Raw genomic sequence first — 24966 nt, 5'->3', positions numbered from 1 at the left:
CCCACCTTTAACTGAATCAATTCTGTTGTAAAAAACCTGAGGTCATCAAATCCAACCTATGACCAAACTCCTGGATGTGAGCCAGACCATGGCACAGAGTGCCACAGCCAGCCTTGCCTTGTACACCCCCTGGGACAGTGACCCCACATCTCCCTGGGCAGCCTGTTCCAAGGTCTGATCACCTGTGCTATGAAGAAACTCTTCCTGATGTCCAGCACAGAACAGTTTAAGACTACATCCTCTCACCCCATCACGAGTTCCCAGGCAGGGGTGGCCAATTCCCACCCAGCTACAGCTTTCTGCCAGAAGCTGTGCCGAGTGGCAAAGCCAACCCTGACCCTCCTTTTCTCCAGGCTAAACACCCCAGCTGCTCCTCACAGGACTCGTGCTCCAGACCCCTCACCAGCTTCTTTACCCTCCTCTGGACCCACTCCAGTCGCTTAAATCTTCCTCTGAGCTGAGGGCCCAGAACCACTCATGGGACCCGCGGTGTGACTCCACCGGAAGAAAGGGGGAAACGAACCACCCACAGTCAAACTGGGCATTGCTATTCAGGTCCCCACCACAGCCGCCTTTCCTCCAGAAGGTGCGGAGGGGCCGTGCCCAGCATCGATGGCGCCTCACGGGGTAGGCACCGATGAGGCCACAAGGAGGCGGGCGGCTCCCCCACAACGCCCGACGAACAGCGAATACCGCAGCCCTGCCGCTCCCCAACTGGCGCGATGTAAATAGCACCGGCGTTTTTATAGCGGCCCTTCCCGGCAGCCCCCGCGCGCGGCCGCGCCGATTGGCCGCGGGGCGGGCGGCCGCGCGCGGCCGGGCGGGGTGGCTCGGGAGCGCGGCGCGCGCGGGGCCGGGAGCGCGCACGGCCCGCCCCGCCCGTTTCCGCCGCCGCCGCCGCTCGCGCTCGGGCCTGTGGAGCAGGAGGCGGCGGGAGCCGGACCAGCGCAGGCCGCAGGTACCGGGGGGCTCTCGGCCGAGCGGGGGGCGCTGGGGGGAGCGGATCGCCGGTTTCTCTTCTCCCCTCTCCCCTTCCCGCCGCCGTCGCCGGGTGGGGCTCGCCCGCCCCCGCCGGGAGTCCGCGGCCTGCGGGCGGGGGCGGCCGGACCCGGCCGGGCCTCTCGCCGCCACCGCCGCGCACAGAAGGGGAGGGCTGGCTGGGGTGGCCCCTCCGCGAGTTCCCGGGGCCGGTAACGGGGCCTTTTCCGGGCCGCGGGAGCGGGGGAGGGGAGGAAGGGGCGCGGCTCCGGGGTTCTCCCGCGGGAGCCGCCCGCGCCCCACCCGGGACCCGGTACCGCCGCCCGGCCGTGGGCGGTGCGGAGGGAGGAGGCGGCGGCGGCGGCGCTGCCCCCGGCCCCGCGGGGTGACACGAGCGGCACCGGGGGTGCCCCGGTGAGTGGCAGCTTGTTGTGTGACGTCACCAGCGGCGGAGCCGCGCCCCGCCCGCCCCGGGGGTCGCACCCGGGGGTCGTCCCGGGCCCCCCGCGGCACACGGGGCCGTGCAGGGCTGCCTGCGGAAGGGTTGCCAGGGATTTCAACTTTTATCCTGGGGAGGAATCGGCCTTTGGAGCGAAACTGGAAAGTTTGGGCGGTGTTTTTTTTTGGTGGGGCGGCTGCAGCAGGACGGGGAAACGCCGGGGGTGGTTTGACACGACCGGAGCCCCGACAGCCTCACTTGGGCTGAGGACTGCCCGGTGTTAAACGACACCCTGCATAAACCTTTTCTGCCAGGAAACCCATTACTTCGAGGGTGAGAGGAACCTCGAGACAACTGTTTGGATTTTAAAATTAAGACCCCAAAACTTCTCCCAGAGGTCTGGTAGAGTTAGTTCCTACACATCCTCAGGATGAAGTATTTTTCCCAGTCCAATGATACCACATCTACTTTGATATCCCTTTAAGAGGTGTCTGGAACGGGCGTTTGTTTGTTTTTAGTTGCTGCCTCATATCCAGCTTTTGTTTCTCTCCTGGTACAGTTCACCTGTTTGTTGCAGGGAACCCTTCAGGAGCAGTGGTTCCCACCCACCCTTTCTCTGTGTGATACAGTATTTAGAGAAAATTAGACACTAAGACCTCCCTAGGTAATGTTAAATTTGTTGTTGCCTTTTCCCCCCCTCCAGAGTTTAGCCCAAGTGTCAATTCTGCCATTTGTGCGATTTGCAAATGGTGAACTTCTTCCAGAAGCAGACTTCTGTTGATCTTTTTATCTCAGAAATCTCAAAAGTTAATTTTATGTGCTCTAAATATTATTTGTGACTCAAAGTATTGGGTTCTCTGATGTCTTTATTTGGGGATTTTTTTCCAGTATGGAAATATTAAGTCTTTCCCTCCCTGAAAAGATTGTTTGTGAAAATGCTTGCTGTTAAAGGCTTTTCTGATACATGTGTGCTTTTTCCTGCCCTCTTCTGGTCTTATCCAGGTCTCCAGCCACACAGCACTGGCATTTCTCGTTCAAATATACAGAGTCTAATTCTGGCACTGATTTGGATCAAGGCTGCACGTTTAAAAAAAGAAAAACATTAGCCTTATTTCACTTTAATTAGTTCACTGGAATGTTTAACAGCATATTCAACATAAATGTTTGACTTAAATTTGTACAATTTGTGCAATCACCCGTAAATTTGGGTGCTTTGTATCATTTAACACTAGACTACATGGGTTTTTCAAAAATAATTTTTGAAGACGTGAATGCACCTTCACACAAGGGGCAAACTAAATTCAGTCACAGCAGAACTGAGCTGAGCAGCTCTCATGTTATCCCGCCTCATTCACCAGGCTCAGGCTCTGGCCGAGTGCCACAGCAGCCAAGCGCCAGAGGCGGGGAGTTCTCTGAGCCAGGAATTGACAGTAAAAACATCCTAAATGATCTTAACTGCCACCAGGATGTAGGACTGGGGATGGCTCTTCAGATAAGCAAATTCCAAATGAAAACGTTTTGGAGGGCTCTTGGAAGTATCATCATATATCCTCATTTTTCTGATAGTAATTCTTGGGTTTTCTGTTTTTTACACTTGATAGTTTTCTCACAATGTATTTAAGTTACCTAGAACCCTATGGGTTCTTCTTCAAACCATGTCTGTGGTCTGCTCCGTGCTAGATATTTCTGACCTTGGCTACCTTTTCATTAGCCGAGTGTACCTTCTCAGTTTCTCTAACATTTTACTCCCTGCTGCTGTGGTATCATCAGGTTCTTTCCAAGTGTCCACTCAGCTGCCATCTTTTACCTTTAATACTAAATCTCATCTCTCTCTAGTTCTGCTCTGTTGCCTTACAATGTGTCTTTAAATGCAGTTTGAACTAACATGGAGGAGAAGTGTAATTGGGTGAGTTTGAGGAAGTTAGCATGTTGATAAGGTACAGCAAGTGTGCCCTTGAAATTTTAAATTAATCCACGATGAGCTTGTCCTAGTAAAACACATAATAAGGGTGAAACTCTGTAATAGAGAACAGTGCAGTGCAAAATAAATGTGCCAAATGACAGCTGACCTTTATTCCATTCCCAGGGTACAGCTATGCACCTGCACACACCTGAGTGTATGATGAAAATCCTCTGCTCCTTGCCTTTTGGTATAATTCCTCTCCTGCTATAAATAGTGGGTAGCTAAAGTAATAAGCAGCAGGTAGTTGCTTATTACTTTTTGGTAAATCTCAAAAATATCCCAAAATACTGCCTGTGGTACACTGGTTAAATTACTATTACTTTTACACTACTGTTCAGTGTCTGGGTGCCTTCTGGTCTTGGTGGGATCTGTTACCACTCATTCTGAACAGTGAATAAAGTAGCAAAGGCTAATTGGAGTTGGTAGAGTGACACTGTCCTGTCCATCCTCTCTTTTCTCCTTTTCCTATCACCATATTTTCATTTGGAAAGGACATTTGAGGCTGTAAAAGTTGAACTAAAATATCTATAGACCACCTTTTAATTAAGATATTTGCCATCCACACAACTAGCAGCCAGTCCTTCCTAAGTGAGTCAGCTAATTAAACTAATCAGAAGAAGGTTTGCTGTCTTTCTCTGACCACTTTTCATGACCAAGGTCCCTTGTAAAGGAAACAGATGGAGAGTCACAAGTATACCCAGTAAAATTGGGCAGTACACCAAATATGAGGTTTTGCTTTCCTCAGGCTTTGACAGTTGTGGGTTTTCTGCTTGCTTTTTTTATTGTAGTTTTTTAATCAGAAACAGAGCTCAATTCAGTCTCTTTGCTCAGTTAATTAGCAGTGTTTTGCAACCATAAATAGTTCTGTCTCACCTGGCCTGAACTGTCACATTTGGAGCCGGTTGCTAGTGTGAATGTGTACAAAGGGATTCCTCCTCCTCATCTTCACAGTTTTAAGGAAGATTGTCTTTGCCTGTGTCAGTGATTTGAAAGAACTAGCAGCTGTCCAAGTACCAGTTATCTCTGTTTGCATTCTTTGCTAGCATTTCATTTTTCTTAGATTTTACACCTGGAGGCTCTTTATTCATCACCTCCCGTCTGCTCTGCTGAAATTGTGTGAAGTGCAAAGGCTGTCTCACAGTGGGATCTTGACTGGGTGCTGACCAAGTGAATTGGCTCATTTTCTGAACCTCAGTCCAAGAGCTGTTTGGAAAGGCTGGGTTCCATGTAAACCACAGCAGAACTAGGCTTCTGCACTTGAAATTGAAAATGTTGTTGGGAGGATTTTAAATTATACCGTGGAATGTTGACAGATGAGAATGAGCATGCAGTTTGGGATAAAGAAAGTATTAGAAATAAGAATACAGCCTTCAGAAAGTTAAAGTCATGAAGTTGACCAGAAAAGTTGACCAAATAAGAAAGTGAAGTCTGGCAAGTCAAATGAAAAATACAAGGACCTGCCAGAGAGACCCTGAGAAACATCATACTAAAAAAAAAAAAAAAAAATCCAAGCTCATCAGAAACAAGAAAGGTTCAGAATTCTGGAGGGTCAGTGATGGAAAAGTGAAAGAAATATTTGATGATAAAGCCATGAGTAGGAAGATGACTTATTCCTGTTTCCTGTGGAGGAGTCCAGGAGTCCGAAGAGGTTCCCTGTGCCAGATATTCTCTTTATGGAGAACAGGACTCATTGGAAGATCTGTCTCTGCTTGAATTGTCAGCAAAGTAATTTATAGAGCAAAGTAATAAATACAGTTAAAAGATGCCAAGACCAGATGGTGCTTGCCCAAAGGTTCCAAAGGAAACTCAGGCCTGAAATGACGGAATTACTAATTACACTGTGTAACTTCTCAATACCTTGAAGCCACAGAAATAGAGGAGGATTTATGTGCTAGCAGTTCTTAAAGATAGTTCAGCAGGATATCACAGTTCAGTGCCTTTTTAAAAAGTAGAAGACAAAAAAAAGCTAACCAGATGGACCAACAAGGTAGAGTAGCAGAAAGCCAGTGTGGCTTCTGCAAAGGAAATGGTGCAGCTCATAGCTCCTGGGGGTTTTAAATGACTGGAGAAGCACAGAGAAGGGAAGTTTGGGACAAGAGAAGAAGGGGGATCTGTTACATCTCTACTGTTCATCATGTTCATAAATGATCTGGTGAGAAAGGGGTTGAGGATGAAGGGAAGAAAAGATGACAGCTGATTGGGAAGAATGCAGCTTGTCCTTCTGACACTGAATTACAGGCAACAAAATGCCAAATGAAATTTGTTCCAGATAAATACAAAGCAGGGGGGTAGTCTTAATTTGTTTATGCACTGATGGGGTGAAAGTTAATTATTGCCACTTAGAAGGAAGAGCTTGCCATATTTCTGTGAAAATGGAAGTTTAGTGTTCAACAGTGATCATATGAGTTTGTGTGAGGGGCTTTGGGAAAGGAACGAAAAAAGGAAAACAGGGATAGCATTATGGCTCTTAGTCCTCAACACACTGATTACAGTGTGTTAAGATACAGTGCTTTGAGATACATTGCAACTGGAAAAGCAAAGATGAGGCTGAAAATAGCAATCAGAGATAAGGAATGGATTCCATACAAGGGATGCTTAAAAAGATTTGAACTCCTCAGCTTGGCAAAGACATGACCAAGCAGTCTGGTTGAGATCAAGACTGATGGTGCCTCTCCCTCAGTCTGCACCGAGACCACAGAATGCAGGGCCACAGAGTGCTTTGAATGACAGCGATTTACGTGGCTTCAGAACCAAACAGGTGGAATGACAGGAGAAAACACTGTCAAATGTTGGGCTGTTGCTCATAAAGAATAAAAAGAAATAATTATCCCCAAGCTGTCTGCTGAGAAAATAAACTTGTGGTGGTATCAGTGCATTTGCTCCTTCTTTTACTCTGTGTGAGATACCTGCATGTGTTAGGCATTGTTGGGCTTGCTGGGTGTTTGATCTGAACCAGTGCAGTTTCAACAATGTCTTGCGGTGGGAGGAGGAAGGAATACTGGTGAGTGTCAGTTGTGGGTACAGCTAGATGGCTGTCTGGAGAAGCTAGTGTTAGTTTCTCTTGTCCGTATGTGCTTTACTGCCAGCACCTGAAGACAGAGCCACCACGCCTAAGCAGAAGCCTCCCTTGCTCAGCATGAGGTGCCCCATGTCCCATCTGACATGCAGGAGGTGTCTGGGAGAAGAGGACACCAAGAAGAAACTGGCTGAAATGCAAAGCGTTTTGCAGATTACGCATGCATGGAAATCCACAGATCTGCTATAATTACCTCAATATTAAGCCCTAATCTCATTTTGTGCAAAGTAATCTTGGGACTCGGTATTGCATAAGAGCTCTCCTAAGTCGTTGTGCCTGCAGATAGCAAAGATGGAGTCAGTGGGGGCAAATGAGCAAAAATGGTCCATGGAGGGGGCAAGGACAGCAACAGCAGTCACAGATCCTGAGGATAGAATCCTTCTTTCTGCCCTCAAAGTCCAAACTTTGCCTTCAGCCTTGGAGAGGGACTTGTCATGGTAGCAAAAGACAAAGGAGAAATGCTTGAATTAGTCTTCTTTCCTGGGTTCTGAAATGGTGTTAGTTTACTAATTATGTACCCATAGGGAGGTGAATAGTAAGGGGTGAACTTTGCAGGCAGTTGATCAGGAGCACCCTGCTAAGTTTGGTGTTAACAAAACAGGATGCACATTGACAATGTTAAGACAGAGTTTTGCTTGCACGTATTGCTGGTTTAGTTTTTAAAATTTTTGACTTAAACATGCTTAAAAAAGGTCTTTCAGGAACCTTCTTTTGCACTGTTTTTCTCCTACCAAGTGTTGAATGTGAATTAAATAACCTGTCTTGGAAAGGAAATGAAGGCATCTGTTTTGTTCACGCTTAAAAAACAGTGTGAGAAAGCCGTACAGATGAAATAGGAGAAAAGTAGTAACTGAACATAGAAAATAGAAAACAGAAGCTCAAAATAGTGGAAAGTAACTGGGAGGAAAAAAGGAGCTCAAATAACTATGAAATTATGGATCTAAAAAGTAGAAATGTGGTGAGGCCTTGCCATGTGTCCTGCTGGGAGGCCTGCCTGCCTTGGCTTTGAAGCTGGCTCATCCCGTTTGCTCTTGTCCTAGTTTCAGGCCCCAGCTTTTCTCTCTGCTCTTTAGGGTCTGAGAGAAGCATACAGTTTTCTTCTGTGGCTTTGTCTCTTCCAGACTGTCCTTTTTCCAGTTCTGCCGTAGTTGTTCCTCATATGGTCACTGCTGTGTAGTTAAATCATCCGTGTGCCCTGCTCTGAGTCATTTCCAGTTCATTTATAGCCTTTTGACATGGGAGGATCACAGCTGCACACATCAGAAGATGCAGTCATGCAATGGATTCCGACATCATCTTAATAGTTTCTGGTTTGTTCCTTTTCTCCTAGTTCTTAATACTGGAATCTTTAAAATTGTGGCACTTCGGAGTATTGAGCTTTTTTTTTTAAAGGAATTAACTATATAACCTTTGAATGCTGTCCTTGAGTGGCAGTTATCACCTCCCAGTCCATCATTTTGTATGGAAAGTTGAGTCTGGTTTTTACATTGCATATCACTTCACATTTCTCTTTTTCAGATTTTATTGCCAAGGCACAGAGCCTGTTAAAGTTCTGAAATCCATCACAGTTAGCCTTTGCCTTTATTGACATCACCAGTAAATTTTGTTGTATAGCTATTTTTCTTCGCTTTTTCAGGTCATTTATGAACGTTGAGCTCTGCAGGTTCCACGGGTGTTTTTGTGAGAGCGCTGAGCATTTCCTTCTGCCTGGTTTCCTATCTTTTGGCAGCTATTTATCTATACACGGAGAACTTCCGTGTAATCAGGTATTCTGATTATCTCATTAAGTTAAAAAAAAATGTTGAATGATATTGCACACCTAATCTAAGCAGATTTGGTAATTGACACCTCTGTTTTGATATATATCTTAGCTCTGAAGATCTCTGGCCTGAAAATTGAAGGGGGCAATGTAATTTTTTTCCAGAGAGATCTTTACATCCTGCAGCAGTTTGAGTTTGAAAGAATGCTAATATGCAGTAATAATAAAGAGAAGTAGGACAATCTTAATGATTGTAATCCCATCAGATTTAAGACATCAATCCCAGGTACAATAATGGAATAAGTAACAAAGTGTTCAGGAAAGAATTAAGGCAGTGTAGCTCAGCCTGGACTGGGGGAAATAGAAACAGGAGGTGTTAATTGTTTCAGTTTGGTTCTTAAGTGCAAGTGTTCATCATAGCCTTCAGTTTGTACTTGACAGTAATTGCATGTCGTTTTCAGCGAGAAAATAATCCAGAACAAAATCAATATGGTTCATATTAAATTTAGTAGAAAGGCAAGTAGAGGCTCAAGTGAGTCTGTTGTGTAGGGAAAACATGAAGGAATTGGACTCTTTGGCTGTGTTTTTGAGTAGTCACCAGGAAGAAATGCAAAATGCCTGTAATGGGAAATTTGCAGAAGCTGAAGAAGTGACAAGGAAAACTTCATAATGCAGAAAGTGTAATTGACTGCTGGAGTGAGGAGCATGGTATGGCATTCTCTGTTACTGGTATTTTAAAGTCACGATCTGCACTTGAATTAATGCACGGGGTGAAATGTACTGGGAAGTGACCAAGCCGTGGCTTGTTTGCACTTGAAACGCATCTCAGGGTGTGGTTCTCTGATACTGAGGGAATGAGTTTAAGGCTCCTCTCCAGGAGCTGTGCTGCAGGAGCCCTGAGGCATTTGGAGCTGGGATGGATAATGTGGGATGGGAAGGTGACACCTCTACCACTTCGTTACTCCTTATGACAGGAATAGACAGGCACTACTGTCAAAGGTGTAAAGGTAATTAAAAAAAAAACAAAACAACCAGCTCTGTGTTCTGTGTGTTAGGGTGCTCCAGTCTGGAAAGGCTGTTATGTGTGCAGCAGGAAGAGGGTGAGCAGAGGCAAATTGTTCACTCCCTTTCCATTTCGGAATTAGGAGGCAGTAAAAGAAACTAATAGGGACAATCTTGAATTTGAAGGAAGTGGCTTTAGACAATGTGTAATTAAGTTGTGGGAACTCCCTCCACAGGATGTTGTGTGTGCTGGAAGTTTACATGGGTTCAAAGGGAGTCTGGACAAGCTCATGGAGGAGAAATCTGTTTGAGGTTACCAAATTCATGGGAACCACATCTGACCCAAGAAGCTCCTGAGCTGAAGGCTGGAGAACATGCAGGGAGAAGCTTCTTGTTCATTTTTCCTCTTCTTTAGTGCAAGAATCCAGTCCTGATTTTATCTGAAATGCCAAGCACTGAGGTGGAGAGACCTAACTCTTAAGTCAATGTCCCTATTACCATGTGTGTAGACCTGCAGTAACAGATGGTCTGTGAGTCTCTAGGTGTAAGTTTAGGTGCAGAAACAAGTTGGTCCAGTGGTCAGTGTCCATGTTGGAGCTGCTTGTGGGACACAGTGTTGGGTGTAGCGGGTTGCACAGGTCATGATTTGGGTATTTTCACAGAAGACAGTTTGTGTGTTCCTGGGAGCACTTGGCAGTGCTGAGGCTCATTCCTGTAAAGCAGGGCAGGTGCTCTGTACAGGGAAGGAGAGCAAAGCAAAATGTTTTCAAGGACATTTATTAGAATCCAAAACAGTTTTCTTCTCTGAGAGGAAGATGAATTGTGTGTTGTCACACAGGATTTTTCCTGAAGAGGAAGGCAAGGGCAAAGGCTGTAATTTGATAGGATGAATCCTACTTTGAGACTTCACATGATATCTCAGATTAGACGTGCTGTGTCCACATGACACTCAGCATGGATCTAATGCTGACAGCTGATTCAGGTTTCCTCTGAAACATTGCACTGGCAGCCTTTATACTGCATGGGGAACCTCCTGCCCCATCACAGCCATTGCAGAGGCAGCATGAACAACACTCTGTGTCCTTAACGAAGATGCACTGTATGCCCCTGCCTATTAAACACCTATTGTGTACTTTTGGATAACTCTTAATGACTGTATAAAATTAATCAGTCATTAAGGGTTCACTGGGGCTGGCAACCAGTGTTGCTAAGACCTAATGCAGTTAAGCTGACCCTGTTCCCAGTTCTGGTGATGTAGTACAAAGAGGCTTGAGCTGGTTATTTGTGGAGTTAGCTGAGACCTGGGGAGGTTTATTAGCTGGGGCTGAACACGGCTATGCTGCTCCAGATTTAAAGCTGGCTCTGGAAATGTACAGCTCTATTTGCAAGGCACTTTTTCCAAGCTACTAAAACATGCCAGACCTGATCCTGGTTGATGTAGGCTGATCTGTAGAATGAACTGTTATCAGAAAACTGAACACTCGGCTTGCCTTGTCCAAAGGACCTGTGTTCAGTGTTTACTATCCTGACCTTCTGTGTCAGTTTTTCAGTTGTACTTCAGTCTTACAACAGAAAAATTCCATTTCTCTGAGGGTTAAATGTAATGTGCAATATCAGTAGCCTGCCCTGTGCTTTGCCACCTTTGGAACTTTTTTCAAGTGTAGATTTCATATGTAACCCTCCCAAAAAGCCCCAGCAGATCGCTTTTTCTCGCCAACTGCTCCCACATAGTGCTGTAGTTAGAAATAGGTCTATTTTGCAGTACTGTCAAACTGCTTTATGTACTGGCTGCAGTAAGGAATATAAATATAGCTATTTCTCAAAGGTCTTGTTAGCAACACTTTAAATAATGTGGCTTTTTGGTTTATGAGTGGAAGTGTCCACAGGCAAACTTGCACAGAATTAAGAAAATCTCAGCCATTACAATGAAGTCTATTGACTGTCCCCTTGATTGAGGTGACCATATTCATGTTTTTAGTGCTTTAATTCTGGTGGCTTGGAATTGAACTGAGGTCCTGTCCCAGTAATGCTTGATTTGAGGTTGTTCATGGTGTCAGAAGAGCAGATCACTCTGAGCTCAGTGTGTCTGGCTGTACAGATCAGTTCAGACAATAAATAAATGGTCGCTCGCCAAATGTTTTGGGGTATGTACATCTTCCAGGATCTTTTAAGAACCCTGGAGCAGAAACATGGGTTGTATCTGACTCCTTTATGTGATTGAGTCAACGTTTTTCCATAATTTTTTTTCTTACTTTTATTTCAGTCCCAAGGCTGTTGATTTCCCAGTTTGCAGCTTTTCTAAGAGGTGAATTTGGGTCACAGTTTCTTTTACTTTACAGCTATTGCTATGGAAGAGCAGGGCCATCCTGTGTTGGTTATGTGGGGAAAAATGGCAAGATAGCACGCAGAGGCTTACATATGCTGAAGGAAGCTGATTTAAGGTAGCAGGATTAGCATTTCAGCAGCAAGCTGCAGTATTTCTGGTATTTGTTTATATGTGCTTTCACTAATGAGAAGTGAGCAGCAAAAAAGGATTATAGAATGTATAGTTGCTAGCATTCTCCATTGGGACTTAAGAGGAGGAGAAGACTGAGATTCTTGCCTGCTGTTGGAAATGTGGGAATCCCAGATTCTGCTCTGGAGGAGTGGTTACATCCTTCTGCTGTTCTCCTCCTGGCCTGTTTGCCTGACCCCTTCCCTGGTCATAGTCTTTAGCCCACTTCACCCACTCAGATGCTCTGTGTTCAGTCTCTTTCTTCACTGTACACAGCTGCTCTAAAATCAGACCTGTTTGCTTCAGGGCTGATCTACTTTGGGCTCCAAACTGCTTTGCTAGTTCTCAGTGTTAATGCCTGACCTTGCTAAATGGCCAGAAGAAAACAGAAAAGCCTGCTCATCCCCTCTTGATCCCTGGAGTCTTTGGGGAAAACTCTTTCTTCCTCCACCTCAGACTTGAACAAAAGTGAGTATATTTTAAGAGAAAATGCAGGTACTGAGGCAGAAGCAGTTGAGGGACTGGGACAGAGTCAGTTCTCCCCTGTGGTAGGTAGAGGGCAGGGCCTCACTGGTCAGGGTGGGAGACACTTGAGCAGGGTTTCTTCTTCTGGTCCTTCAGCCCCGCTCCTGTTCCTCCTGCTGCCCAAGGCAGGGCTGACTGAATGAAGGGAAATAAAGCAAGTGAGAAGAGTGACAGGCTGTAATTCACTCAGCAGCTAACTGCTTCAGTAGTGTGTAGAGGAGTCAGCAGCAAGGCAGTCTTTCTAAGGTTTCAAAACCTTTACCTTCCAACATTTTGGTTTTAAGGACTTCAGCAAGATCAGGTGGGAAAGAATTTAAAGGGTGTTCTCCCCCCATCCCTTGCAGCATCCTTACTGCATGCTGAACTGCTTCTGAACTGCTTCTGCTGAGTTCTTGCTGACATGCAATAATCCAGAATTTTTTTTTTTTTTTCACAAAATTCTGCATTATGCAAAAGATTTGCCTGTATAGCATAGCAGGCAACATAAAATTACTATTAGTTAATTGGTAATTGAAATTAAATATAGTTGTGATACCTGTGTGATGGTAAAGGGCTGTTTCTTCTATCAGTTACTTTCTCCAGGATGAGATCCAGAGTGAGACAGACAAACTTGGCATGTCTGTTGTCAGCCTATCCAACTTCATAATGTCAACAGCATGTCCACAATCCTCACTCATGCTGTGTGGCCTTGGGACTTGCAGGAGAGGTGGCACTAGAAAAGTTGTTCTTTGGAAAAATAAATAGCATGCTGAAGAGGCAAATTCCCTTGCAGTAAAGAGTAATACTTGGGGGGGAGTATGTTTAAAACATGGAAAAAAATATTTTCCCCATTTCTAATTCTTCTGGAGTATTTGGTGGATTCCCTTAACAAGCAGGGCTTTATGCTGCAGGAGTCTTGGAGCCTGGCTGCACTGAGAAACAGCAGCCTCCTGTAACAAGGATATTAGTGTGGCAACTCTGCAAACAGGAGCTCCTTGTGTTGTAACCTCCTGTGATGTTAGTGGGATTGAGCAAATGATGTCTAAAGCTCCTGTAATACCTGTGAAAGACACTGGCTGAGGGTGGGGAAATGTCATAATTGAATCTCTTCCATTCAGATGAGTCACTTGAGTCATGTTGTGAGAGTTTCCACTTTGAATCTAGCAGACTAGCTGGTTTTGAGAATCCTATAAGTGCAAAGGGGGAAGAGTGGTTCATTTAAGAGTTGGAAAAATTGCAGATCTCTTGCCTTGCTGCAGAAGACAGCGCAGGTTCTCCTGGAAGATCACTGCAGCCATTCTGCTACACTAATTGGGATAAATTATTTCTTGCTCAATGTTCTGCATGCATCATCAGTGATGCAGTTCCAGCAGCTTTCTGGGTTTATTGGACGCTCCCTGCTCTGTGTGTTGTGTAAAAGATGAATGTACTTTCATTCAGTTACAGTGAGGCAGTAGTAGCTTGGGTTTGGTCTGTTTGTTACACCCTCTCAGGTAGTTCATAGAGGTTTTTTAGCTCTAAATGTAGGCACTGGTGAAAAGCTGTGCTGCAATAAATAAGTAAATTGTATGTAATATGCATCTTAAATTAAACTCTTTAGGCCAACAAAGTGCTTTGATTCTCACATACTGCTGGTACAAATTTGATGTATTTCCATGTTTCAGAATACTTGATAAAGAAAACCAGAGCATGTCAGAATGCACCAGAAAGACCCAGCTGCTGTGAATGCTGTTAGTGTTGTCCTTGCAACACGCACCACTAAGATGCAGCTCCATTCTAACAATCCATTTTTTTCTCTATTGTGCTACCAAGATGTTGTTTTTCTGAATCTTTGCCAGACCTGACAACCCTTTACAGCTGCCCACTGGAGTGGAATGTATTTATTTTAGCTAAAAATAACTAGCTGAAATATGCTGATCTGTGCACTGAATCCTCTAAATTAGGAAATTCAAGGAATTCCTAAATTAGAAAGTATTGGATCAAGGTTGGATGAGGCTTTGAGCAACCTGGTCTAGTGAAAGGTGTCCCTGCCCGTGGCAGGGGGTTGGAATTATATGATCTTGGAGGTTTCTTCCAACCCAAACCATTCTGTGGTTCATTGATAATGATAAGTAGAAAGAAGTGGTTGTGATGTTTGGTGACTTCCTTCCAAGGTGGGTGGAGGTGTCTGTCTGTGATCACAGCTGACATCCTGAGGTGTTTATATCTACCCAGCATTTATAATCTAGACTGCTTCTGAAAATTTGAGATTTTAAGTGGTGATATTTGCCTCCTGAATTTAATTTTATACAACACACTCATTCTAGAAGGAATTTTTTTGTGGTAATGCTGTGGAAGGTGAAACTAAAGTAAAATATACAAAGATGCCATGGGTCACCAAAAAATTATTGTGTGGTTGAGGCTTTTTGTGATGGTCCAGAAGGATCCTCTAGAAGCTGATGTTGAGGGAATTTTAATTCCCTAGATTTTGAATTTACTAGATGGAGGGGACTGTTGGGCAGGTGTGATCAGTCCTGGTGATGGTCCTGCACAGAACTCTGTGAGTTGGAGAGCCTCATGGGCCAGGTCCTGAGCAGTGGGAAGGAAGTGGTTGGGCACACACTGCTGAAAGGCATCTTGGGTCCAAATGATGTCAGCGCATCTCAGGAAGCATTCAGGACAGAGAGTCTCATGATAGGCTTTTCTCAGGAAAAATGCACTGAGGAGTAAAAATAAATAAAGCTCCTGAAATTATTTTGATATATATATATCCCTATATTTTTTCAAGCTTTTTTTGGGAAGGATTTGTAGAAAGATCTACATTAAAGAATGGGTTTGTCGGGTTTTTTTACACAATTGTAGTTTCCTTGTAGACCTTAGGCATAGGTATGTAGAAGGCCAAAACATAAAATTTAACTGGCAAGGAACACTTAAAAAATAATCTGAGTGATGTAAATATTTAGAAGAAGATAGGGTTGCTCTGATACTCCATTGAAAAATAGTTATCTGTAGGTGATGCCAAAAGGTCACCTACCCTGGGTGATACTGCAGGGAACTCAAGGCATCACAGGCCAGTCCCAGCCACAGCACAGAAGGGAGAAGGAGGGAGGATGGCAGGGAAGGACAGGTTTTGTCAGCCGCCCACTGTGTCTCCAGGGTGGTTTCATCAATGGCCTAGATACTTATCTGGGAATCACTACTATTAAGCTTGCACCCAACAGACCATGATTAAACTGGAGGACAGAGCTAGAACCTGAAGGTAGAATAAACCATCTGTTACTGTAAGGACAAATAGAAGTGTGGCAGTGGATACTCAGCTGTGTGAAGAGAGAACTACTCACTGTATAGACATCTGAATGAAAAAAGTCTGTGAGCTATCAGGAATTAAAAGCTGACTGTATCAACAGTGTTGTCTTCAGGAGAGGGGAAGAAGAAAGAAAAAGGCACATAATTCCAGATTGGTGTTTAAGCAGGGTATCCCAGAAGATCAATGAAATTAATCCTTCTGCTCTGGGCACTCTTCATAGAGCCCTACGAGAAATACTGGATTTAGCTTTTGGGCTCTACACTTTGGTAAATTTGTGCCAGTTGGACTCTGCCCAGAAGGGAGCAATGGGAAAGTCTAGGAAATATGATTTACAGAGAAGGCTTGAATAAATTGGCATTGTTTAGCCTGAAGAGAAGACTAAATGAAAGCATGTATTCTCAACTGCACCGGGGAAAGGGAATAATCAATTTCCTTATGGCCACAAAAACCAGCATAAACAGTAATGAGCTTATATTACATCAAAGAAGGGTGAGGGTACACACTGAGGGGCATTTTCTCATTGTAAATGTTGTGGAGCACACAAGTAGATTACTTCAGAGGTTTTGTAGGACTTGAAGGGCAGATTTGCCAAAACTGACATTAAATAGAAGTTATAAGTAGTTGATCTTGAGTTGGTACAGAGGACAGATAATTTCCAGTTCTGTAAAATTCAAATACTACCATTGCAAGAAAGGATTCAAAATCATCTAAAACAATGGAAAGAAAACTATAATGAGGCTTGGATCATTTAAAACCTTCCACAAATGTAAAAATTACCCCAAGTCTCTAAAGGTAAATAACTTTAACTTATATATTTTCAAGGTGAAAGAAACTCACTTTAGACATGGATTTGGATCACTTGAGCAGTGGTGTCTTGACAAGGCTGTCTTTGACCCTTGCTGCTTGGTGGGTTGAAATGGTACCTGGAACATTCTCTCTACCTGGAGCAGAAGTACAGAATCTCTGCAATATCCACTGCTTCCTCACCATCTAACAGTACCAAAGTTTGCTTTTAGATGGTAGTTTTACCTATTTACTTGATTTCATGAGGCAAGAGAAGAGGTGAAAAGGATAAAATGTTTTTGCTGTGTCCTTTAAATCTCTCCTGTGCTTCTTTGAGGCCTTGTCAGCAGCCCTGGTCATCCTCAAAGAACTTTGTTCTGGGTTTGTCATGGCAAAAGTTAACTCACAGGGTGCTCCCTCAGTGGTGTTTTGGTCATGTAGTCATAGGTATTGTGGTGTTTGCTCCATTTCCAGGAAGCTTCATGGCATGACTAAGCGGCTTCCCCTGGAGTGCCTTTGTGTTCTGGAGAAGAAAGTTGTTATGGGTCTGTCCTCACTGCACTCTGCTGTAGGCAGGTCACTCCGTGAATCTCTGGCTTGTCCCTGGATCGGTCACAAATAAACACCTGGAGTAAAGAGAGAGCAGGCACATACATAGTGCTGGTTTTGATTGCTTTGCCAGATCCAAAACAGCCATCTCCTTCGGCCCCACCCTGACTCCAGGCTTTCCTTAAAGCTTTTCAAGCTTTTGTACTGTCTTTTTGAGGCCAGAGTTGCCCATGAGCAGGTCATGATACAGGCCACTCAATGGTCCTTATACAAACCAATCAATTCATCGTTGATCAATTCCTTGCACAGCAGAGATCTGCATGGAGTACCACGGGGGTCTCCACTTCTGAGTACCCCCTTCTCTTACTGCCAGCTGACAGCAGACTCTGTTAACCTGGGAGCAGGTTAATGCCCAGGAAAGTGGGCTGAGGAGTGAGATGTATCCTGCCAAAGTCCTTTGCAGAGTGGTGGATGTAATCTGAAGAATTGGCTACCTTGAGATCCTTCTGTTGGTGCTCTGACGTGGCAGCAGGTGCTCCTCAGTCCAGCTGACTGGCACTCTGTAGTTAAGACAGCTCAGTGTGATAAGAAAATGTTACTGCCCTTCAATTGAAGCATCTTGTGTATGATTATCTGCAATACACTTCTGAGAGGGTACCCTGGGACAGTGCTGCTCACTCACTCATTGGGTGAGTGCTGGGTGCTGCTATCTCAGCCTTTAGGACAGATCAATAAATGCTAAAGGCCCATCTCCTCTCCTTTCTATTATTCTTGCACCTAGTGGGGTCACTGGTGTGTTGGTAAGTGCTGGGGAGTGTTTTTTCTTAAAAGGATGGGAATCTGAACTTCCTAAGTCCAGATATGTCTGTTTCTCTAATTTAAAAGGTCATATTAATTGAAGACTTGGTGTTTATTAATTATTAGCATCTCAGTTAAAAGCTATAACAGTTGAATTAACAAGTCATTGTTTTGTTTTTCAGCTATGGCAGCCATTCGAAAAAAGCTGGTTATAGTGGGAGATGGTGCCTGTGGAAAGACCTGTCTGCTGATTGTATTTAGCAAAGACCAGTTCCCTGAAGTGTATGTTCCCACTGTCTTTGAAAATTACGTAGCAGATATTGAAGTGGATGGAAAGCAGGTATGTGAACCCTTCTCTAAGAGCCAGAATAAACTGGTGTTTGTTCAGAATAGCACACACTTACTTAATATTTAAAAATATATTTACGATAGAAACACTAAGGATGTGCCTGTGGAAAAAGGATGTTCCTGTGGAAAAAAACACTGGCCTTGCTAGAACGTGCTCATATCCAGTGTCTTGTCTAACAAGGTGCTTCTAACTGTACACAAGCTGAGGTTCTAAAAGCCATGCAGTCAGTCTGAGTAGAATGCTGCAGTAGGTGGAGAGGATGGAGCAGTGCAAAGATGCTGAGGGCATTGGGGCTGCTGGCCTTTGGAACAGAGTCCCTGTTTTAATAGGTACTTGGTTTTGTAATTAACAAAGACTAATTCCTGGAGAGGTTTTTCTTCGTACCTGCTCCTGGCAACATGCAGCATCCTTCTGAGAACAGATGACAGACAGATAGATAAGAGGGTTGATTTTTGTAGTGTACATCAGCATCACCTGTCCTGCTTGTCTGAAGGAACACAATTCTTAGCACCCAAGTGTAGCCACAGCTCACTGAGCTTCATCTTCAGTTTGTATTTCAGTAAACTAATTATTAAAATATTTCATTTTAGTTTTAAATACTTTGAAAATCAGATTTTAATCAGTGGAATGTCTTGAGTCCTTTTGTTTACCATACAAGCAGACATGTCAGACACCTGCTCCAGGGGGCAGCTGTAGGTGCTGATCCCTGGGTAGGTTGCCTTCTGCAGTTCTGTCAGCAAGGTGCTGGGTGATACGCAAAATTGTCACTTTCTAGGATACTTCAGAAGCACACAGAGTAGGACCTTTGCACCTTAAAAGCTCAGCTATTTACAAACCCTCTCAGGCAGGCACAGCCTGTGTCTGTTTGGGCGCTGTAACCACACAGAGCTGACTCTGCCATGGGACTGCAGATCAGGCATGTGGCAGGTCTTGGTGCTGATGGTGCTGAGCTTCCCTGTTTTGTCCCTGTGGGACCTTGCCTTTGCTCTGGGCTCAGGTACAGTCAGGGCATTTTTAAGTCCATTCTAGTTCAGATGCAGTGACTGTCAATCCTGACTGGAGAAAAAGAAGTTTTTGAGCTAGTTTTGGACTTTAGTTTAATTCGATTTTCTGGAGCTGCAGGGATGGGTTATTTATGGATTTAGTCACAATAGTTCTTGCTGTTTGAGTCTAAAAAGAGCTTTCCTCGCTTTCCTCTCCTATAATGTGAATCAGCAAAAAAAAATTTACTTTTAGACTAATATTAGGACATGTTTTTTCCTCAAACTTGTGTACAGTTTCTATATTGTATTTTAGACTCTAAAGACTATTGTTTGAAATATGTATGATATCCATTTCTCTCTCTTATCACCAAGTCTAACTTCCTCATTCCTTTCTGCCTGAATCTCTGCATCTCTGAAGGAGTGAATAGGGAGTCATGCCCTATCAGCTAGATGCAGCCAGTAGCTAAAGGAAAATAGCACGAGCAGCTTGAGCAGGATCAGCTGATTTTATTTTTGTAACTAGAGGATATATTTTTCCTAAGCTCTCAGTCTTCAGAAAATTTGATCACAAAAGTTTATAGGAGAGCAGTGCTTAAGCCTCTTCTGTTTGACAGCCACTTACCTCTGTCTTCCTAGACAAGCATTACCAGAAATGTCCAGAAGTTATATGAATATAAAGAAGTGATAGTAGGAGATGTGGTGTTTTAGGAGCTGATTCCAGTGTCATAGACATCTCTTTAAAAATATCAACATTTGCCACAGAATTCACATTTGTAGCTGCAGAGGTGATTCTGAAAGGAGTATTTCTGACTGAAATACAGAACATTATTTTTGTATATGTGTGCAACTCAAGGCTTTGTCCCTTCACAGTTTAAACAGACAGTTGCATTGCACATGCAGGCTCACGTTTGGGTTCCAGTTCTGCCCATCTGTCTTTATCTGAGCTGCTGTGGACTTTTTTCCTGGAATTTTTGAATGCAAGGATTTAAAGAAGGCACCCACTCCATTGTGAAGGCAGACTCATCAGAGAATCTTAAGCAAGAGTATATGTACCTGAAGAGCATGATTAGAGTTTTTGAGGTCCTTTGCTTTAAATGTTGGCTATTCCTTCTACAGTTTTAAACAATCCTGTTGGGGTGTTCTCACCTAGCTCCAGCAAAAGTGGAAAAATTGAGAACATTAAGTACTTTACTTCTTAGTAAAAAGAAGCTTTATACACAAATCAGTTTTGTTAAATTTGTGCTCAAAAAAGTACAATCTTGACATTTAGTCATCTTGATCTTAGTCACTAAATGTTCCAGCTGTAAACTCATTGAAAAAGTGCATAATCCCAAAAAGCATATAGTTAGTCCACTTTCACTGAAAACTGGTATTTCTGGGATGGTTGTCAGAGAGTTTCCTGGCTCTTTGGAGCTGATTCCCTTCGATTCTTCTGTCTTGCTTTCCTGCTGGTAGCTTTTATGTCCTTTTAGAGAATAGACAGTGGTCATAGGTATAAAGAAAAGACTCATAAGCAGCAATGAGTTGATTTTTGGAGTTACAGAATGTAAAATTCCTAATAGTTCTCCTGTCAAAATAGTCTCCTGTAGTCTCTTCCTTTTGAGTGGTATTGACTGAAATATTTTATTCACTCCTGTTCTGTTCCCAGCTTCTGAATCAGAACTTTCCTGGTGATCTGACTAATCCCTTATCTTAATTTTGCAGGTTGAGTTGGCTTTGTGGGATACAGCAGGACAGGAAGATTACGATCGACTTAGACCGCTTTCTTATCCAGATACTGATGTTATACTTATGTGTTTTTCAATTGATAGTCCTGATAGTTTAGGTAAGTAGATCTCTAACTGAATCAGAACCACTTCTCTATATCAATATATTCCCCTTGGAAATTGCACTGTAGAATGTATTTCCCTTGAGAGCTTTCCTAGTTTCAGAATTGCTGCTGGTTTGAGTGTGTAGTTTTCAGACATTAGGGAATTCTCCAGCAACACTGAGCATCACAAGAGCTGCAGCAGCACTCTGTGTTTGCCCAGATTGTAAAAATTCTCTTCCCTCTCCTCCCTTCCTGCTCACCAGTATCTGGGTGCCAGGGTCCCTTGGAGCAGTGAACTGCCAGGCAGCTTTTCAGGTGTGCAGCATCTAGAGGCCAGCACACCTGAGCACTCCAGGTGCAGCTGCAGAATTGGTATTTTGGCTGTAGTGCAAAAACTGGCTTCAAAACCCTTGTCTAAGTTGTTCCTTCAAGCAAGAAAATATGCCATATTACATAATAGTGAATGCCTCTTCAAAAGCTGAATGGAATTTCATGAAGATAAAAAGTGCTTATGCAGCCTGCAGGTACATCCACTGGTGAATCTCAAATGTCTAAGAGCTTATGAAAGCACAGCCAGATGTTTTAGGCTGTTCAGCACTTCCTGCTATACACAACTTGTCAAGGTTTTGCTTTCAAAAACCCCCAAGTTCTCCTTTCACTAAAAAACTAAAGTCATGTAGGGATGTGAGGAGGAGGTTGCTTGTATATGAGAACAAATTCATTTGCTGCATGTAGGGAGAAATAGCAGATTGAAAATTACTTACCACAAGCCTTTGTTTCTGTGTATCTGTAATTAGTGTGTTGAACAGAAGTTCTGCTGCAGTAAGGGGAGAGCTGAGAGGGGTTGTTTTGTGTTGCTTTGAGAAAAGAAGTGAGGTTAAAACTTAGGCTTTGTTATTGTCTATTTATCTATGTCTATTTATCTCCATCTCTAGCTTCTGGAGATAAATAAAATGTTTCTCTTGAAGCGAAATTTCCTTACCTTTCCAGTCCAAAATTCTGCATGCTGTTCTTCAAAGTCTCTTGTGCTAACCCTTGTCAGGTAGCTGCTGAGAAAAGCCAAAATGTTACATGTCCTTCAGCCTTCAAATTACCACAGAGAGGCTTGTCTTTTTTGGTAACACCAGATCAGGTCTATTTGCTTCCTTATGAAGAGTAGAAAAAAGGGCATCAGTGTGGATTATCAAGTTACAACGACTCAGGCAGCGTGTAAAAGCTTTAAAATAAAACTCTCCCCAGGAATGGGGTTTGTACAGTCATGTCTCTATTTATTTTCTTCAGAAAACATCCCAGAGAAGTGGACCCCGGAGGTGAAGCATTTCTGCCCCAACGTGCCTATCATCTTGGTAGGAAACAAGAAGGACCTGAGGAATGATGAGCACACAAGACGAGAGCTGGCCAAAATGAAGCAGGCAGGTTCCTTTCAGAGCCTTACAATAAATGGCAGAAATGTGTGGTGGTTGAAGCAGAGCATTAAAAGGGCACCCACAGCTGGCTGCTGGTTTCTGTGGGCTGTCTGATCAAGGCCTATATGGAGGCATTGATTTGGGGATTTGTTCACAGGCTTTTTTACAGCGGTGGCAAAGAATTGCATAAATGCTTCATCAGAAATAGGCAGTCACTTGCTCATTTCAAAAAGTCTTGCAGCTTTCAAGCTCAGAGATATCAGAAAACTGAACATGTCGTCTGGCATTGGATTTTTAACTAACCAGTTCATTACATGTGCTTAATCCAGAAATTCCTTTGCATTGGTTGGGAAGCTGGGTGGGAAGGGGAGGAGCAGTGTTGGTTTGGGCTGTTCTCACCTGCTGCTTTTGTGCTGTTGCAGGAGCCTGTCAAACCTGAGGAAGGCCGGGATATGGCAAACCGAATTGGTGCATTCGGGTACATGGAGTGTTCGGCAAAGACCAAAGACGGTGTCAGGGAGGTGTTTGAAATGGCCACTAGAGCTGCTTTGCAAGCCCGGCGTGGCAAGAAAAAGTCCGGGTGCCTTCTCTTATAAAGCGTGGCCAGAGGAAGATGGCCAAAGCAGCACCCTGCACTTGAGTAATTTTGAAGTGCTGTTTATTAATCTTAGTGTATGATTACTGGCCTTTTTCATTATCTATAATTTACTTAAGAGATTTAAAAATCGAGTCATCTTGCTACCAGTATTTAGAAGCCAACCATGATTTTTATAACAATCTGCATCAAATTCATCTGTGCACCCAAGGTTAACCTCAACATTCCTCTAACAAACCTTTTCTGCACTCACAGGATATGCCAGGCGCTAATTGAAGACAATTCTCTATCTTCTTTCTTGTCTCTATAAAGAGAAAAAGCTGTCAGCACAGAGGATTGGTCTGTAACTACTTTATAACTAACGTCCTATTCTAATTGAGTACAACCGTTACATGGCTGTATGGAATCAAGAGTAGCTTCAGTGCTATCACATTTAGGAAGATCTGATTTTCATGGCTTGGTGTAAAACATTAATTTGAAAATGTGATCACTCTGAAATGACCAAGTCCCATTCAGCTAAGGAAAAGTGAGGGTTCTGTGGTTTCATGTTAGTTACCTTTTAGTTACTGTGTAATTAGTGCCAGTTTAAATGTATGTTACCAAAAATAAATCTATTTACCCCAGCTTAGATGTAGTATTTTTTGTATAATTGGATTTCCTAATACTGTTACTTGTAACCTCTGCGTTAAGGTGTTCTGGGTTTTTTAAGAAACTGTATTTGAAAATAAAGTCCGGTGGAAAGCAGCTGATCCTCTTCCCCTGTTCATTTGTAAGAGTCTGACCCATTTGAATGATATGAGTGGTCTGCACACCCAGGAGGAGTTTTTTCCATAACATGTTGTAGGGATGAGAAAAGACAGCCTGCTCACACTCAAAGCTTCTGAACTGTTCAGTTGCCTTAAATTCATTGCTGGACCCAGTTTCAAAACTTAAAAAAAAAAAAAAGAAACTTTTTGTGTAAGTTTGGTTACCATGTAGTGATCAGACTCCTAACCTGTGAACTTCTTGCTGTTCTGCAGCCAACTAAACTCTTTCTGTATTTTCATTTTTCCAAGAACTAATAGAATAAAGGCAGTTTTCTAAGCTCCCTGTATCCTGGTGTCTGTATTCCTCACTCTGAGTTTTTGTCCCAGCATCTGACAGCCTGAATTAGAAATAGCATTTTTGATAAAGCTGAGAGAGAATTTGCTGAGCAGTTGCAAGTGCTTTAATACTTATTTTTATTTCCCAGCAAGGGATACCCATCTGCTGCTTGTGGTGCTTTCCAAATGCTGCAGCCTAGCCGAGTTGCAGTATCTCACCTGGTCCCCACAGTGAGCATCAAAGCTTCCCAGGAGCTTTTGATACTCTGCGAGATCAGAGTGCATCAGTTGAGTTGGATTTGTCAGTCCTGAGCATGGGACTAGAGGAGCAGGAGGAGGCTGTGTAGGAGGAAGGGAGGAGCAGGTGCAGTGTTGCTGTGGCAGCACGTGATGGTTTGCAGCAGCTGTGCTGCACTGGAGCAGTGGCAGAGGTTGCACCAGGCAGGGTGCTTGCCATGGCACTGCATGAGGGAGGCCTTCAAGCCCTGCAGCATGGGCTGGGCTCAAGGTGTTGGCCCTGTGCTGCACCCATGCTGGAGAGTGGATTGTGCTGCTCCTGGGGAGGAAAGGCTAGGGAACAGAAGTGGGCATCTCCATGCTCACACTGGTAGGAACAGCAGCTGCTGCTGAGCTGAGACCCTCCTCAACTGGGCTGGGTAGGAGGGAGTCCAGCTGCTGATGACAATCCATGTCTGACCACCTGGCTGCATCCCATAATGGCACACAAAATACCTGTTTTTCCTTTTTTTGGACAATTCCTGATTGCTTTTCCTGCAGCAAAGGAGAAACAGACCCAGCCATAGGAATGCCCTGTACCTCTGGTCCTTGTCCTTCCTCTTCAGCCACAGACACCCAGAGTGAGTTGTCTGACAAGCCCAGTGGTCTCACCCACCCCACCCTTCCCTCCTTCCTCTCCTGGGTGTTTGTCCTCCCCCTGCAGGGTGACTGGGTTGAACAAAGCAGGAAGTTCTCAACTGCGGCACTGGGGCTGCCAGGGAGGATTTAATTTGCTGGCCTGTTGACAAATTTAGTTGCTCATTTGCAGTTTCCTTTTTTGGGGGGGTGTTGCAGTTGAGCAAATCTAGGGGTTTTCAGCCTTGCAGGGTTGCA

General features: G+C 43.9%; 1 protein-coding gene across 2 annotated transcripts; it reads left to right on the top strand.

Annotated features, from left to right (window-relative positions):
* Positions 1–798: 798 nt before the first annotated feature.
* Positions 799–23867, top strand: RHOA (ras homolog family member A). Of its 2 annotated transcripts, XM_030227867.2 has the most exons (6): positions 803–958; positions 8093–8222; positions 17814–17971; positions 20668–20788; positions 22055–22185; positions 22602–23867. In XM_030227867.2, the coding sequence occupies exons 3-6, from the start codon at positions 17816–17818 to the stop codon at positions 22773–22775; spliced, it is 582 nt and encodes a 193-aa protein (XP_030083727.1). In that variant the 5' UTR covers positions 803–958; positions 8093–8222; positions 17814–17815; the 3' UTR covers positions 22776–23867. The 2 variants fall into 2 exon arrangements, with proteins under 2 accessions (XP_030083726.1, XP_030083727.1); XM_030227866.2 differs by lacking the exon at positions 8093–8222 and having other exon boundaries at positions 799–958.
* The last annotated feature ends 1099 nt before the right edge of the window (positions 23868–24966 follow it).

Source organism: Serinus canaria, chromosome 12 (genome assembly GCF_022539315.1).
Source record: "Serinus canaria isolate serCan28SL12 chromosome 12, serCan2020, whole genome shotgun sequence".
NCBI lineage: Eukaryota > Metazoa > Chordata > Aves > Passeriformes > Fringillidae > Serinus > Serinus canaria.
Note: the sequence above shows the minus strand (reverse complement) of the source record. Positions and strands in the feature narration are given on the sequence as shown.